The 17,083-nt window shown below is 53.7% G+C and overlaps 5 protein-coding genes across 5 annotated transcripts; 4 read left to right on the top strand and 1 right to left on the bottom strand.

Moving 5' to 3' along the window:
- Nucleotides 1-369: 369 nt before the first annotated feature.
- Nucleotides 370-2,292, top strand: AYL99_05028 (hypothetical protein; the record flags this gene model as incomplete). The annotated part of the gene is made up of 1 exon (XM_018836540.1): nucleotides 370-2,292. One exon carries the CDS (start codon nucleotides 370-372, stop codon nucleotides 2,290-2,292), a length of 1,923 nt encoding a protein of 640 aa, XP_018693393.1.
- A 1,135-nt stretch (nucleotides 2,293-3,427) lies between these two features.
- On the bottom strand, nucleotides 3,428-5,755 carry AYL99_05029 (hypothetical protein; the record flags this gene model as incomplete). Its single annotated transcript, XM_018836541.1, has 1 exon — nucleotides 3,428-5,755. The coding sequence occupies one exon, from the start codon at nucleotides 5,753-5,755 to the stop codon at nucleotides 3,428-3,430; it is 2,328 nt and encodes a 775-aa protein (XP_018693394.1).
- Nucleotides 5,756-9,096: 3,341 nt separating this feature from the next.
- AYL99_05030 (cystathionine beta-lyase) lies at nucleotides 9,097-10,542 on the top strand (the record flags this gene model as incomplete). Its single annotated transcript, XM_018836542.1, has 2 exons — nucleotides 9,097-9,315; nucleotides 9,367-10,542. The coding sequence occupies 2 exons, from the start codon at nucleotides 9,097-9,099 to the stop codon at nucleotides 10,540-10,542; spliced, it is 1,395 nt and encodes a 464-aa protein (XP_018693395.1).
- A 1,469-nt stretch (nucleotides 10,543-12,011) lies between these two features.
- Nucleotides 12,012-12,944, top strand: AYL99_05031 (hypothetical protein; the record flags this gene model as incomplete). Its single annotated transcript, XM_018836543.1, has 1 exon — nucleotides 12,012-12,944. The coding sequence occupies one exon, from the start codon at nucleotides 12,012-12,014 to the stop codon at nucleotides 12,942-12,944; it is 933 nt and encodes a 310-aa protein (XP_018693396.1).
- A 3,124-nt stretch (nucleotides 12,945-16,068) lies between these two features.
- AYL99_05032 (hypothetical protein) lies at nucleotides 16,069-16,821 on the top strand (the record flags this gene model as incomplete). Its single annotated transcript, XM_018836544.1, has 4 exons — nucleotides 16,069-16,208; nucleotides 16,273-16,337; nucleotides 16,397-16,457; nucleotides 16,707-16,821. 4 exons carry the CDS (start codon nucleotides 16,069-16,071, stop codon nucleotides 16,819-16,821), a joined length of 381 nt encoding a protein of 126 aa, XP_018693397.1.
- Between the last annotated feature and the right edge of the window lie 262 nt (nucleotides 16,822-17,083).

Genomic DNA, 17,083 nt, shown 5'->3' on the forward strand with positions numbered 1-17,083 from the left:
ACAGCGGGTGGCTCGTTCTTTGTGGTGTGGGCGGCGGCTGTGGCGCTTGTGGATGCTCACGTGAGATCAGGATCGACGTCGGCGGCTGCATGCGCCCATTGATATCGCATCATCCGAAGTCAAACTGGCACTTCCAGTAAGTCCGCCCCCTACACACTCACTCACACACAGACCCCCCGTTCCTTTCAATCCATCCCCAGACTTTGGTTCCAGAAATCCTCCACGTCCCGTCCGTCCTTTCTCTGTTCAAGGCACAAACAACAGCCGGGGAGATCCTATCACCCCCGGGATCCTTCTCCTTGGGCCCCCCCGTCGGAGAGCCTCCATGTCGCCAGTCGCCGATGTCTCGCGTTGGCAGCCAGGCCAGCCATGAGCAACAGTTCCCTTACCGGCCTCTACCAATCTGCGAATAGTAGCACCTCCACCCTCCGCCCTCGCACCGGCCGTCTGATATCCTACGTGGAAGATGAGGGCACCGCGTCCACCGCCGTCTCAACCTCCACGTCCTCTACCCCGCCACTATTTCCCAGCAGAGGCGTCTCTCCCAACGACGCCGCGGTATCGAGATCCAAGTCGACGACGGACAGACCCCGACATGGTAGTGGTGGTCGAACGAGCAAGGCACATGCAGGGTCGTCCTCAGGCAGTTCAACCCCAATAACTGGAGGAGGAAATCAGGGGTTGTGGGAACCATGGACCTCGCTCCAGGGGTTCGCGTCCACATTGCTAGGGAGCGACGTGCCGGGTCCCTCGGCGAAGGACAAGGCTGGAGGCTCGTCCAAGAAGCCTCTCTGGATGAAACAAGACACCCACTATGGCTCGAAAAGCGCCGTGCCGCAATGGGGTCCGTCGGCCCTACACAATACAAATCCCCTCCAGGGGACCGTCGAAGAACGACAGGCTATGGTACAGGCCAAGAAGAGGGAGGCACTGCTCCTGGCCAGCGCCTCAGAGAACCGCGATCGTCTGGGCAAGTTTAAGAGACGAGACTCAGATGTGGACAATGCCACCACCGCGGGTCCCGCAGACCAGAGTGAAGCTGCCCTGGTCTACATGCACAAAGTTGAGAAAGGGGACACGCTGGCCGGAGTCATCATCAAGTACAACTGTCAACCTGACCTCTTCCGAAAGGTGAACCGGTTCTGGCCCAATGACAACATTCAGACACGAACTCATGTCTTGGTCCCCTTGGAAGGTTCCACGGTCAAGGGCAGGAAAGTCGACAGTCCGTACCTCTCCAGAGACCTCTTCGATCCAAAATCCGATGGCCTCGCTAACCAAGAGGGCCCCCATGCGACATCGAAAGATATTCACCTCCTATCATCCAACGGTGTTCACGACTCTACTCGAGCAAACCCGACCTTCTCGTCTTCTGCTCTAACCTCTGAGCCCCTGTCGCTCATCACCTCTCTCTCTGAAGAAATCACATTCAAGCATGACTGCTGGGTCATGCTGCCCAACTTCAAAGAAGCCACTGAAGTCCTACGCGTCCCTCGTTGTGCGTTGGGCTACTTCCCCCGTGCCCGTCGGAAATCAAACGCTACCCTCACCGCTTCACCCGCGTCGACACCCAAGACCTCCTTTGATATGCTTCGCCATCCGCCTACTCACGCCGCCCAGCTTTCCGCCTCGTTGAATGTCTCCCCTGTCCGCCGACCTAATTTACCGTCGTCCCGGATTAGCTCGTCTGGCCGTCAACGATCTTCTAGTGCTACGGGGGGCAATCCCTTCGCCGATGCACTCCGCGGGCCCGGAGGTGTCGGCACCCTGCGCGGTCTTCGCACAGAGGTCTCTCGTCCAGGCCCAGCCGACGACCCGCTGAATCGCAAATTCAACCAATATTTTCCCGACTTCCTACCGCCACCGGGGGACATCCCCCGAACGGGTTTCAGCACAAGAACACCAACATCCCGATCAACGCCACGCGCGAGTTCTGAGTCGGTCAGAAGCCTCCGCTCCAACTCGAACAGCTCCGGATTGGCTGGTGATGTGGGCGGCGCGATTGAAGGTTGGATGCGTAAGATGGCGGGCGCAGCAGGGAAGAGGGAACGAAATGCTGTGGTTGACAAATTGGGTGACCTGATTGAGTTGGAAACGAACTCGGAAATCCATGAAGAATTGCGCGCTCCGACGGAGGTCCAGGGCGATGAGGGGCAGGAGATGGCCACACCGACGGCAACCACGACGGCATCTGCCACAGAAGAAGCGCTTCTGAACGAGAGGTTTCCTGTGAGAGGCAGAGTGAAGAACGCGTACGTCTTTCACAGCTCCGGAAAGGACAAGGACGATTGATTGATTTGTTGGTTGACTGATTGACCCCTTCCTCGTAATGGAAAAGGAAACACGATATGATTTGCTATCATTGGGCAGGACTCGAATTTTGGGGGGGGGAAAAGAAACAACAAACCGCGATGGACCGACGGACGGATGGATGAATGGATGGATACATTTACGTATTGGATGCGTGCCGATGCTATTGTCCTATCTATCTTCATTCACATAAACTACTACTACTCCTACCATGGCATGGATCCCGAGTACCTCCTTTCTTCCCGTCCGTCACTGGCATGTCCCAGCTAGCCAGCCAGCCTCGCGTGACTGATTCGCTCGTCCAGACTGACCTGTCCTGTCCTGTCTTGACCGTCCATCATCCACTCCATTCACTCCCACTGTCTCCGGCTCTCTCATTCACAGAACTCCGCTGTAGGGAGGGGGGTTGGGGGGAAAGGAGGGTCGTGTTTCACTCACTCACTCACTGACTTATCCTTCCTCTGTATACTCAGGGCGAGTTACAATATTCCATTCTATTCTATTCTATTCTGGTCAATTAAGTTCAGTAGATACACGCACGCACGCGCTTTTGTGGACTGATTACATTCATTAGTGAACACCCATACTCGTATGTTCACGTGCTACAAGGGGACAAAAGGCACAAAAGGACACCTGGTGTACGAGATATACTAAAGTAGATTGCCATTTGTCTCGCGTTTCCTATCTCTCTCACACCTCACTCTCCTCGCAGAAACCAACTGCTACAACACATCCTTAGCATCAGTTCTTATACCCCTGAAATGCCTCTTCTCTAATTCTCATCGAGGTCCTGGCAGCACGCTAGATCCAGTTCTCCATGTCCACAGTATCTCTGCTGCTCTCGCTTCCTCCCACAGGCTTCCACCGCCCCCTCCCCCTTCGGGCCTTCACGTTCTTGTACATCATGGTCACTTTCTTCGATCAAAATGGCATTTCTCCAATCCACCCTTTTCTTCTCCACTTCCTCGCAAGGTATCAAATAGGCCAAAACCGGCAATAGAGAAAAGGGGAATGACTATATAAAGAAAAACAGAGTGTGGTGTTTCTTTCGTGAGCGGGCATTGAGTTCCAATCAGTTGGTCGCACATCTCCTGCTGTACAAGGCAAATCCTGTCCATCAGTTCCATCCCAAACTATTCTCAGCCATGACAGGTGGGCTGATGTACGTCCGCCCGCTTCGCTGAGAATTGCTGCGGTCACTTGTCCGGGAAGTCCTTCCGCCGAATCGAGTACCGTAACTGCCTCGTGCCCCGACCATAAGATTGGATTGTTCGCCGGGACGGTTGCCACGATTGCCTGATTGCATGCTGCTTGACCGTTGGTGGCCAGCCTTTCTTCTCTTGTATCTTCGTGCAACAAGAAACATGGCAGCTCCGTAAACCGCGGCACCGGCCACGCATCCAACCGCGATACCAACCGAAGACGGCCGGACTGGTGAGCTTCCCGAGTCGGATCCACCAGGTGTACCATCATCAGGGGTACCGTTCTGGTCAGAAGTCGTGGCGGCAGAATTTGCAGAGTTAACGGGTGTCCCACCACCGGCGATCTGAGACCCAGGCAGAACAGGAATTGAAGGGTCAATCATGCCCATCAAAGTCACCACAGACGGATTTGGATTGTTGTAGAGATCAGAGTTGGGGTTCAGGAGCTGAAGAGAAAGAGTGTCGACTTTGTCTGCAGGGATATATGCCATGGCCAAAGTGGTAATGTAGTTCAAGGTATCCAGAGTGTTGTATGGCTGCAAGTACTGCATCACCACTTGATCCAGGTCAATACCCAAGCCATGAGAAACACCGACTGGAAGGTAGGAGAATATCTGAGATACGGCAGTGGGGGACGAAACCACAAACGCATAGTTGAGGCCGTAATTAAACCCGAGCTGGATCAAAGTAGAGTTTACTGGCGCGTCAGGTACACCGCCTTGTGGTTGAATCACTCGAGGTAGTGTTGTCGGAATAACGGCAGCACTCGTTGAAGCTGACTTGGACGTTTCGGTGGGCGCAGATGTCGTAGCGGATATGATGCTCGAATCTGGAATGAATACTGTCGCCGAATCCGTTCCAGTAGGCTTGACGGTGTTTACGGGTGGCCCGGACGTTGTAGACTTGTCAGTCGCGGTAGGGGTCGTCAGTGGGACCGAGGTATTTCCAATGAAAGGCGTCACAGTTGGGGTTACTGGTGGAAGGGTTGTAGGAGTTTCGGTGGCCGTGTTAGTAGGCGTGGTGGTTAGTGTATCACCGACTGTATCGGTTGGCGTATTGGTAGGAGTCGTGGTCAGGGTGTTGTTGCCAGTCCCTCCAGTATTTGTGGGAGGGGGGCTGTCGGTTGGACCCCCAGGCGTGGTCGTCGGAGTATCAGTCGTAGTATTCGGAGTGGTAGTAGGAGTTGTTGTCGGAGGGTTGTCAGTCGGACCACCTGTCGGGGTGGTAGTCGTTGGACTGCCGGTCTGGCCGTCTGAAATTCCATCCGTGGGTGAAGTCGTAGGTGTCGTCGTTGGACTGGTGGGAGGTGGTGTCCCGTTATCCGTCGGAGAACCTGTGGGCGATGTACTGCCATCCGTGATGGTTGGCGAGGTACTTGGAGGCGTTGACGTCGTATCGTCCAGGCCCGAACTTGTAGTGACAACTGCGGAGGTGATGACGGAGTTTGCTGAGCTCACATCGGACGCAATTGAGGACGCCGCAGAGGCAGCCGAGGACAAGGCTGAGGAAATGGAGGCAATATCCGTACCGGACGCAGTCGCCGCGACTGATTGCAACGAGCTCGCGACGGACAGGATTGAAGTTGCCGCATCGCTGGCCGAAGAGAGAGCAGACGCCGCTGCAGCAGAGCTTGATGCCAAAGCCGCCGTGTCTGTTGTGCTAGCAGAGACAGTGGCAGTGTCGGTTGACGAACTAAAGAAGGTGCCAAGCCCAAGCGTAATGCCACTGTCGTCGGACGTTGAGTTTGTCGTGGGAGCACCCGTAATGGTTGCCGTGTCCGTCCCAGTCGCAGTAGTATCGGTGTTAAAGAGGGTAGGGGCATCGGTTGCAGATGGACTACTCGAAGGGTCTGTGATCGTGGCGGTGCTTGTATCTGTCGCCGAGGTAGTGGTTGAGGAATCTGTTGCCGTATCGGTTGAAGGATCATCTGAAGGAGTGCTAGTCGTCTGTGCGTCGGTGCTTGCTGGTGTCGTTGTCGTCGAGGACTCGTCCGAGATTTGTGATGCAACGCCGGACAAAGCATCAGATACCGAAGATATCAGGCTACCTAGACCCGAGTCCGTGGAACTGGAACTGCTCGAGTCTGTCGTGGTAATATTTTCGAAACTGGAGATCTGCCTCTTCACGACCCTCGGAAAATAGTACCTGGGCTTCAGATCCGCTCCACGACGATGTGCCGGGACAGCTTCGGCAAAGGACCCTGCCACCACTGCTGCAAATAAAGTGATTGATGAGATCTTCATGTCTGGGGAGTTTCTGGAGAATGGGTCAGCAAAACCCCTGGCAGGCTCCGTCCTGGTTTTCTCACTTTAAATCTTCCTGTGAAACGAGTGTATATGGTGAGATAGGGTTAAAAAAGAGCGGCTAGGATCAAATGATCCTGATCTATGACTCGAAAGAACTGTCCCAGACGATTTCTTTGGCTTCCGTCGTCTTCGCGGGGTCGTTTCAAGCCAATTTGATTTCTTCTGGTGATAAACCCGAGAGCAGATTCAGCAGTTATCGAAACTTGTGACCAGGGGAATCTCTTTGTTCGGTAGGTGTGCAAATGGACAAAGTCGAACAGTCAAAGGTCTCAGAACATGTATTTTTGGCGATTTCTTCTTTGAGCCCTCGATTACCCGTGTATTTCCAACAAAGAGACAGCTGTCGGTTATCTTCTTCCTCGAATGGTTGGGCCAGCCAATTTCGCTCGCGAAGACAAAGATAGTATCCAAAGAGCTGCCGTTGGCGATCTGAAGACTCGTTTCTCGGGAGCGAGGGGGCGACGAGAGGATCTTCGGGGAAATGGTTCGCAGCAGATAGGCGAAATGCGTGCAAGAAGGTATAAGAACTAAGGAGCGTGATCGATCGTGTCAAAAGAAGCTGGACGTCGACTGTCTGAAGGAATGAACGCGAGCACGTCGAAGTCGGTGCTGGCAAAGATTGCTTAGACACGAAAGGGATGAAGAGCCGCAGCCGTCGAGGCGGAATTGACAAGTCGAAAGGGGCGATTATCGGTCGCAGAACGAGAGACGGCGACCACGGCGACGTTGACGGATCATCGAGGCTCGGTGGTGAGGTCGTGCAGGCGTGAACGTTCAGTGCGAAGAACAAGGGAAAGGGAAGGCATGGTCGAAGACGTGTCGAAAGGGAGATGCGTACCTGATCGGAAAGGAGTGACGAGGTAAGCCGTACAAGCGCAGGTGCTAAGCCCGCGCGGTGGCTGCTGGTCGAGACAAGGCACGCAGGCGGCTTTGGGGGGCAAACTCAAACAGAGAGATCTTGGGGGGTTAGTGGACTCGGGCCCAGCGAGAGGTGGCCCCGGCGGAGATATCTCTCAGGCACATTTACGGTCCTGGTTAGGCGGTTATTCTCCGAGTACGATTACCTGCAAATAACAGCCACCGTCCCAGCACAGCGGGCCTCTGGCACCCGTGGGCGCTCCTTGTTGGGCCACTACAGCTAAAGGATGAACGCGCTAACCCCGTACCTGCAGGGCCTTTCGCACAACTCAGCCTCCTCCTTCCCTTGGGCCTCACTAGCCATTGATCACCTTTGCCGTTGCTGGGCCTGGCTCTCTCGCTTCTGCTGCAGCCAATTTCGCACCTCAATCTCGTTCCCGCGCCATGGCTCGCTTTGGGCTCTAAGGTGGCTTGCCATCATAATACACAGTTAGACTGCTGTCTGCCCGTGCTGTCGAGGCCCCTCGAGGTGCACCGAGAGGCAGTCTGGCATTTTGACCGCTGGATCTGTGGGCGAAACACACATCGAAACAGTCTGTGCTTCCGGGGTGCTCGCCACGCTGAGACTTTCGGCGTAAAAAAATTCTGACCAGAACCACAGGGGTGAGGTTGCTTCAAGGTGAGTCCTTGTCGAGCTGTTGGCTCTGTAACACTCGGCTGCCAGTGAGAGACAGAGCATGCAACATTGCACACAAGCAAGCAATTTTAGCATCAGGAACCAGGAGCTAGCTGGAGCCCAATCGCGTGTCAGCCAGACACCGTCGAACGCCCTTGGCTCCAGTGGATCAGAGGATTGGTCAAAATTCTCCTTCACCATTTTCCCCATCTGCCGCCCCGTTGGTAATCGTTGGTCCTGCTCAAGGAGGTCCAGACAAAGAAGGGGTGGGTGTTGTTCGGGCACAACAGATGCGGTATGTATTGTCGATATGCTGTACTACTTCCATGCAAAGAATACCGACAACATTCCATATGCAAATATGCCTATGTACATCGGTGCCACTGGCCGATGTGCCGAGTTTTGTTTCAGTGCAAGGTCAAACCAAGAAGCCACAGGGACTGCTTAAGCTTTGCGAAATTTCTGCGCTGTTTGGGGCGCTCAGATTCTTCATCATCCTTGATGTTGACCACGGAGTTTCATGCTCAAAGAGCGGACTCCATAACCCGTCACTTATCAGCGTTTCATGCCCTGGAACATTCCATCGCATTGGCCCGATGATCGTCATCGAACCACATGGTATGCAGCCTGTTGATCAACAGGCATGCTGGGACAAATTAACAAACAGGATACCGCGAAGTATTTGACTTCATCTGTGTCAACCTGATAGAAATGGATGGCGGCGATCTGTGGGTAGACCCAATTCAGGGACTACTTTGGCTCAGACTGCTTATAGACTACTATTGATTGCAGGGCACAGATATTGAGGTGAAGGTCTCCGATATGTGGTCAAGTACCTCGTAGTTACATTACTATATTCTATAAGTGTTGTAGAGCCTGATCGATGTGATATCGCATTAACATCATCATCATGGCCTAGTCCTTGGCCTCAGTCCCCTATCTACGTATCTCTAAAAGAGCTGAAGTTGACAGGAACTCTGCCAGAAGTATTTGGGTAGATCTCAGATATATTCCAAAACAGAGTCCTGTTCTCTCATGAGCATGATTCTAAATTATCAGGTGCTGCCCTAGAGTTCAATGACAGTTTGATGTCTATTGAAATACTCTAGATGTGTCTGTTGAGCCTTCTGTCCTGTTACTATTATTTCTGTGCATCGGGAAATCTCGTGGATAGTTCAACATGTAGGTCTCGGTAAAATATACAGCCGAGTGCCTCCGGACGCAGTGTGCGGGGAGCAATAGTATCGCATACTTGGTACGCTCTGTATGGCGTTGGTTGCAATCCCTTGAGTTCGAGTATCACAGGGCTGGGCACATACGCCTCGTCTCGTCCAACTGGGCCCGTCCAACGACATATCCGAGCAGTGGACGTTTGCTCTTTAGTTTTGTAAAATTGAAGAGTCTTAGGTGAACCGCGGCCGAAGGGTCGGAAAAAGTGTTCGTTTGTGGGAAGAAAACCCCCCAGATTATTCCGAGCACGTCATTTGCCCTTGTCGCCTTTTGTTGCCGGCGAACTGCGAAAATTGCTCCACCTTCGGTACATGCACACAGCACAACTCCTCGAACAACCTCTCTGCGCCTTTCTCGTTCATTGTCTTGCTATTCAGGGCGACAACTCGATTGAGTCGCCTTCAGCTGTGACAAGCAAACACCCTGCTTGACTCTCATATGTCCTTGAGCATATTGATCAGTACTCTACAAGTCGTCGAGCTTGTACCTCCGCCACCCTTCGACCGTCGCCAGCATGTCTGAGTCAGGGTCTTCTTCTACACCGCCCTTGAAGAATCCGAAGCTCAGCGCGATGAGTAAGGCTTTCTCGCAAGTAGACCTGGACGGACATGATCTCCCACCGTCACCTGCTCCGTCCAGTCCGAGAAGTGGTCGGCAATACGCAATTGCGACGCAATTGGTCTATTCCGAAGGGAACGACCAGTACAATGCAAGCAGTGTTCCCATATACCAGGTCAGTGGTGATCAGTGAAGTCGAGGAGCAAGACTCGCTAACGTGGTGCAGTCCGCCACCTTTAAACAGACCTCTGCCACCGGCGGCGTCTCCGATTACGACTACACTCGCAGCGGCAATCCAACCCGCACCCACTTGGAAAAACACCTGGCAAAGATCATGCGCGCCAAAAGGGCTCTTGTCGTCTCTTCTGGCATGGGTGCACTTGATGTCATTACTCGACAGCTGAAGCCGGGCGACGAAGTCGTGACTGGCGACGATCTATACGGAGGAACGAACAGATTACTCAAGTACCTCTCCACACACGGCGGTATCATCGTTCACCACGTCGATACCACTACACCTGAGAAGGTGAAGGAGGTGTTGAATGAGAAGACTGCCATGGTACTGCTTGAGACACCTACCAACCCTCTGATCAAGATTGTGGATATCCCTACCATTGCGAGTTACGCCCACGCCGCCAACCCATCCTCTCTTGTGATTGTGGACAATACAATGCTGTCTCCCCTGCTCCAAAATCCTTTGGAACTCGGTGCAGATGTTGTCTATGAGTCTGGCACGAAGTATCTCTCAGGCCATCACGACTTGATGGCTGGCGTTCTCGCCGTCAACGACGAAGCGTTAGGCGAGAAATTTTACTTCACCATTAATGCCTCGGGATGTGGCCTCGCTCCGTTTGACTGCTGGCTCCTCATGCGGGGGATCAAGACGTTGAAGGTCCGCATGGACGCACAGCAGGCAAATGCCATGATGATTGCCCAGTTCCTTGAGTCCGCAGGCTTTAAAGTCCGTTACCCTGGGCTCAAGAGCCATCCTCAGTATGATCTCTTCCACTCCATGGCCCGCGGACCCGGCGCAGTCTTGTCATTCGAGACTGGGGACATCCAATTGTCAGAGCGGATTGTCGAATCTGCGAAACTATGGGCCATCAGTGTGAGTTTCGGTTGCGTCAACTCTCTCATCAGCATGCCGTGCCGCATGAGCCACGCCAGCATTGATGCCAAGACCCGCAAAGAGCGCGGGGTGCCTGAAGATTTGATCCGATTGTGTGTAGGCATCGAAGATGGGGAGGATCTTTTGGATGATTTACGGGGTGCACTAGTGCAGTCTGGCGCTATGAATGTCACGCTTGATGGAATCTATGCAAAGAATGCCACGGTTGGGGATGAGCACTCCGACGAAGGCGAGCATTTGGCAGCAAAAGCTGCGGCAATCAACGAACCTTGACGAGGGAGTAGGTTTTTATCATTCCTGGAGGTCGTGGCGGGAGTGAGTGCCCTGAAAGCACTGTCGGCTCGACCCGGGAATGTCATGAGCAACCCTGCTCGTATGGGGCGAGGAATACACAAAGGAAGGGGGACAGAAGGGCTTCTCACGGGGCAACCAAAAGGCAGATCTCAAAAATGCGTTGCGACTTTCCTCGTACTATTCCGGTTGTCCTACACCTGGCGACTGTTCGAATTGAAACGTATATGACTAAAAGACGGACGGGTAGACATGATGTATATAGCTTCTTGGAGGAGGGAGACCGAAAAGTTGACGAATGATGAATCTAGTCTCTGAACATGTTTTTTGTTTATTTCTCAACTCCTCGTATGGTTTTTGTCCTTGGACACTGCTTGGACCCCTTGGCTTCCTCCATTGGCTTCTCCTCCGACGAGAGTATCTCGATATCACGTTGTCAAATTGCTGCAAGAGTGCCGAGAACAGACCTGCAGCTACGTTGATGATGTGGATGTACATAATAAGTACAGCCTACCTTTGCACCGTCAGTAAGACCACCTATGTTTCTGCAGGTCGCAAGATAGAGAGTGAAGGGTTTTCCTGTGGTTTGGGCCTGGCGGAGCTGGTCGACCCTACAACTCAGACGCGTGCAAAGCGGCTTCCAGTACATATGCTTGAATGGAGCTCCTTCATTGCGCTGTTGTTTTTATATGATCCACCACCACTAGTTGGAGGTGAACCGTGAGTGGGCAGCTCTGGAAGCCCCTTTTTTGCCCCTATCACGCCCGTACGCACAACCCTGGTCACGTGCCTCAAATTATGATTTGATATATTTGACTTCTACAAAAGTCCTTGGAATTTTGCGAAATCCGAGCACAGATTTCAACCAAGGAAGAGCTCGTTGCGAGCGTCCTTTTTCTCTGAAACGAGGGGGATTGGCGCAATGGTAGCGCGTGGCTCTCCTATTTTCCCCATTGAACTTGATCAGTTCCCATTCCATGGGAGAAGTTCTTGAGGTAAGAATAAAAGCCAAGGTTGTGGGTTCGAGTCCCATGTTCCTCGTTCTTTTTTTATCTTTTCGGGATCTTGAAACCCTTATTTTTGGGCGCCGAAACAACGGAGAGGGCGGGAAAGATACGGAGTACGGAATACGACGTACTTTGGGTCTATTATTTTGGTAGGGGCTCGGGGGATATGGAAAGGCGGTCGGATGAACTTCGGGGTTGTGGTTGGACTCGATGGTGAGACGGCAGGACGGCTCGTCACTCATTCCAGCATATCCAAGATCCGGTGATCGTCCCTAGAACTAGTCAAGGACGAACAGGAGATAAAGGAGGGGCTGGTTGATTCTGTCGATCAGCTCGAGCTACGCGCGTCATCTTCAAATCTTGTCTTCGTCGACACGGAGAGAGATTTCAAACTTGAGACGCTGGAAACAGGAAAAGAAGCCCTACCCCCCTCCTCCTCCTCCGATGCCGTTCTCGCACCACTCCCACTCGGGCCAGTTCTGCGCCGATCACGCGCGAGACTCTCTCGACGATGTGGTCCAAACGGCCATGGCCAAACACATGTCCGTCTTCGCCCTGACCGAGCACATGCCCCGGCACGAGCAGGACCGGTACCCCGGCGAGACGAACACGATCGAGATGCACTTCGCCAACGAAGCGGCCTACGTCGCCGAGGCGCTGCGGCTGCGGCAGAAGTACAAGGACAAGATAGACCTTCCTCTGGGGTTCGAGGGCGAATGGATCCGACCCGAGTCCGCGGACCTGATCACGCGCAGTCTGAGCAGCCACCCGTACGACTTCTTCGTCGGCTCGGTGCACCACGTCCACACGATCCCCATCGACTACGACCACACCATGTACCACGACGCGCGGGCAAAGGCCGGCGGCACGGACGAGAGGATCTTTGAGGACTACTTCGACGCGCAGTTCGCCATGCTGCAGGCCCTGCGGCCGCCCGTGGTCGGGCACTTTGACCTCATCCGGTTGAAGAGCGATGATCCGAACCAGAGCTTCAAGCAGATGCAGGGCGTGTGGGCGCGGGTATCAAGGAACCTGGACTGCATCGCTGGGTACGGGGGCATCCTGGAGATTAACTCGTCGGCAGTGAGGAAGGGCATGGACGAGCCGTATCCCCAGGGAGAGATTTGTCAGGCTGCGCTGGATAGGGGCATCCGCTTTTGCCTGTCGGATGACAGTCACGGCGTGGATCAGATCGCCCACAGTTACTCACGTGTCCTGGACTTTTTGAAGCAGGTTGGCATTCCCGCTGTTACCTTTCTGAGCCATCGGGAACCCGGCGAGGGACAAAGCCCCCTGCACGACGATCGCTTCCAGACCCTGCATGCCGAGCAGATGAGCCTGCAGGAGCTTAGAGAACATAGATTTTGGGGTCAATGAACGGACCACCTGAGAACAACAACTGCACAAGAATATGCTGGCCTGCAATATCTAGCATAATTCTGTCGTCAGTTACGGATGGGCGGAGGTTGTGAGGTTTCGCCCTCCGTGTTTGCCGGTCTGGCCAGAAGGTATCCTGGGAATTCACCGGAACACAATAGCGAACCCCCTCAAAAAGGAAGTGTTCGATGGTGAGAATTGGCGGTCCAGATCAGCCAGAGTGCACACTGGGAATCACGCAAACTCGATACAAGGTTCTGGCCCGTGGTACGATGGGTCATCTGAGGCGCCACTACCACGGCTCTCCAATAATGGTGGTGGTACTCGGTACATGGGGTTGAATCCTGACGGAAATACAATCAGGGGAAAAACAAAAACTTATTTTTGATGTGGACTCTGCATGTCAGCGTGTGCAAACATAACCATCTCCCAAGATGCCCGGGTGCCACGCGATATCCGAAGTCCCAGCAGTGGTTCAGAGGGCAGCGTCTATGCAGGGAGCGACATGCGGATTTGTCCTCGATACAATAATGATGGACTGTGGACGCATCCTCGTAGCTGCCCACGGGGCTAAGCGGAACCTTGGGGGTGGATCAGAGCGTGGTCCCCGAAGCCTGCGCTGTCGATTAGAGGGTCTCCGTCATGTGAATCGAGTCACCAGGTGCATCGGTCTGCCCGTGAGCCGCTATCCACCGAGAAAAGAATGGCTCGAGCTGAGGAGGTTGCAAGAAGCTGCATCGATTGATCGTCCTGTCGAATGATAAGGTAGCAGCGTGCCCAACGGACTGGGATGACCCCCCACCAAACTTCGAATTCTACTCGTAACGTCTGACTTTACCATCACAAACGGCAGGGATGACTGGTCCGGGTGCGCATATACGAGGTTGAAGGGGGTTAGCTAGAATTTTGGTGGTCGATTGGGCCGGAATCTCGAAATGTATTCGGGATCGATGTGTCAAACTCGCATTGGATGGCCTCCTCGCGGTGACCCAAGATCTCGGTAAGGCTGATGCTCAATCTACGATAGAGGAAGGGATCGACGGCCGGCGGGCAAACTCGCCTGGTCAAGTGGTGAGGAGGAAGGAACTCGAGGGGTGTTGGGTTGGATGATGAGGCAGCAATCTGGCGATTGGTAGAGTCCTATCAAGCGGTGAGTCAAATGCTTTTTCAGCGGCGCCCATTGGAAGAGTACGTGCCGTCCTCGAAAAGGGTACTGGTCCCGACCTGCCTTTCAGTAGAGGTCGGGAAGAGGATCAGCAAGCACCAGATGCTGCAGACAGGCAGTTAGCGGGCCAGTATCTTGCGCTAGGGACGAAGCAGCAGCCAGGAGAAATCGAGAGAGCAGGCACGGCCTCGACGGTATCTCCGCTTGATCAGCAGCGCGGCAAAGCACCGAAGTGTGAGAGTGTTATGCACGAGGTCACTGGTCGCTTTCAGTACTTTCCCGATTAGGGGAACACGCTTGTTGTGAGAAATCGAGGTCGAGATGGGATGGGCAAAGACGCGGATTCCGTAGTATCGGTAGCATCAGGTAGTGCACTTTTCGATCACGCCATGCGCCAATGGGTGCCAGTTGAGTGCGTGATGATGACGGAAGACCATTCATCTGTTGTCCTCTCCCCCAAATCAAAGGGGGGGTGGAGGGGCCAGGTCATCGAGCACATTGAAGCTGGAAGGCGCAGGCTGAAGCGAGGTAAAAGTGAGGTGAAAAGTGAAAATCAGCCCACAATCCGGGTACCGACTCGAGGGGTACGTAGGGTACGCGTAAAGACCTACCTGCCGTGCCACCATGCCTGCCCCAGCGCAATGGTACCTACTCGCTACCTACCGACTTGTCGGTACATGCCCAGCTGATGCTAACTCGGTACCTACCTACTACCCACTACGGACGGAGGGGGGGGCGGTGGCCCCCCAACCCCGCCTCTGCAGTGCCCCTCCAAAACTCTGAGGTACGCCTTTTCGCCTGTTGTTCGCTACTCTATTTTTTTTTGGCGTCTCTCGAATTTCTTGTCTCGTCGCCCTCTCTCTTCCAGAAGATCGGGATGGATCTCTTGTACCCTCCTTTCGGCTCTTGATTTTGTTTTGTCCTTTCCTTCTCGTTCTTTTTTCCTGTCTGTGCAGAGTCCATCCCTCATCTTCGATCCTATAGGTCCGCTATATATTTTGACTTAATTTTCTCATCATCCGATCTCAGCCGAAGACTTTCTTCTGTACCTGCTCCTGTCGAATTTTTCAGCACAACAGATCCCCCCCTCTTCCCCCCTCCGCGGATCCCGACTCGCATGGGACGGTCTTCATGTGTTCAGTTACCCCTGCTCGTTTAGTGCCCCTCATCCCTATCCCCCGACGACTTGTTACAACTTCGGATCTCTCACCAAAGCTGCACTCGCCCTTGTGGCTCCCCTTCCCGTTTCGCCGTCCATCCTGCCACTGCTCAGCCCCCTCGAAGCCGGGTGTGTGTCCATCTGACAGAGCTTGAGTCTATTCGGGAAGTTAATTCCTTGCCGGCGTCTGCCACTCACACGTGCGAACTCTCCGAAAGAAATACAAGGATACCTCTGTCTGGGCTTCCTGGTCGTCGCCATGGCCTTCACCATGGCCTGCTTCGGCCGCAAGTTCACTCGCGCAGATTTCACCGATAGTTGGGTGCTGTGAAGGCCATCTCTCCCCCCTTGTTCCTGCGGCCTGCGCTACCTGGGGCATGTCTAGTCACCACTACTACCCCTACGACCAGGCACCCTGACCTCCTCCACTACCTTCGTCAGAAACTAGCAGTAATCGGCGCTTTCCAGTGGCCCTTTCTTTCCATTCATAAGCCCTGGCTGCGTTCCTGCCAAGCCCCTCAGCCTTTACCCAGGCTCGTAATTCAAATTCCTGCTATCATAGAGTGACTTCATCCAATGGTCCACCCCCATTGCCCCTTCTTCCCCACTAGTTTCCTGATTGTCTATGGTACCTACTAGCTATTCAACCGCCTCCCACTACCGATATATTGAGGCCTGACCTCTCTTCACTTTCTCCCAAACTTTCCGAGCACCTGTCTCTCACAGATCCCCTCCCTTCTAGCGCCCTACACGACTGGCGCCCTCATAGAACAACATACCGCTCCAGTTCAATCACAGCCATGGCGTCAGAATTTCACAAGAAGCTCCTTTCGCAGGGTAATGGCGTCGACTATCCAAAAAAGGGCGATGAGGTCATGATCGAATACACCGGCTGGCTGTACGACGCGTCAAAACCCGACCAAGATTACAAGGGCAACAAGTAAGGCGTACCACCCAGCAGTGGCCCTCTCTTTCCCCAGGATTTATGCTCACCTGTTCGCCAGGTTTGACAGCTCGGTCGGCCGAGGGGCTTTCAAGACCCAGATTGGGGTTGGCAGAGTCATCCAAGGTACGAATTACACCTTGAATTAAACTTCCAGCCAGCTCTCTTAACACGGGTCCCTGCAGGTTGGGATCACGGCGTGCCGCAAATGTCGCTGGGTGAGAAGAGCAGATTGACAATTCCAGGGTAAGTTCCTTCAAAGTCTTGGGTCTTTTTCTCCCCCTCTCGGTTTATCCCGTCTCCCCTCGGCCGTAGGAATCCTCGTCTTCCCGAGATGTCCTGCTCCAGGGGAGACAATTTGGACCAGGCTGGCGCTATCACTTCCGACCCAGAGTCGACAGCCTCGGCGGCTAGGATTGAGTGATGATCCGAGTTACAGATCAAAATGACTAACTGACTTTTGATTCAGACCGATGGCATACGGTGACCGGTCAGTATCCGCTCGAAACCCATTCTTTACTACATGGCGGAACTTCAAGCCTGTATCGACAAGGACTTGCAAGAACTCGCCCTGGGAATCACGCTTTCTCGATTGCCGTGTGCTGACTAGGTTGTATGTGGTCTATAGTGGTTTTCCCGGTCTCATTCCAAAGAATGCCACCCTCATCTTGTGAGTCTATGTTTGCGCCTTTCCAACGCCTGCGGTTTATAACGATGTCCTTTCGCGATTTGCAGAAATGATCGATTATGGAGACCAAATTACTGACATGGGTGCCCTAGTGACGTCCATCTTCTGGGAATTAACCACAAGAAGGCATAAGCTGCTTTTCTCAAGAACTTGAACTCGACACTCGAGGAGGACGCGGTTGTTG

The sequence above is a fragment of the Fonsecaea erecta genome, assembly GCF_001651985.1.
Source record: "Fonsecaea erecta strain CBS 125763 chromosome Unknown Scaff4, whole genome shotgun sequence".
NCBI lineage: Eukaryota > Fungi > Ascomycota > Eurotiomycetes > Chaetothyriales > Herpotrichiellaceae > Fonsecaea > Fonsecaea erecta.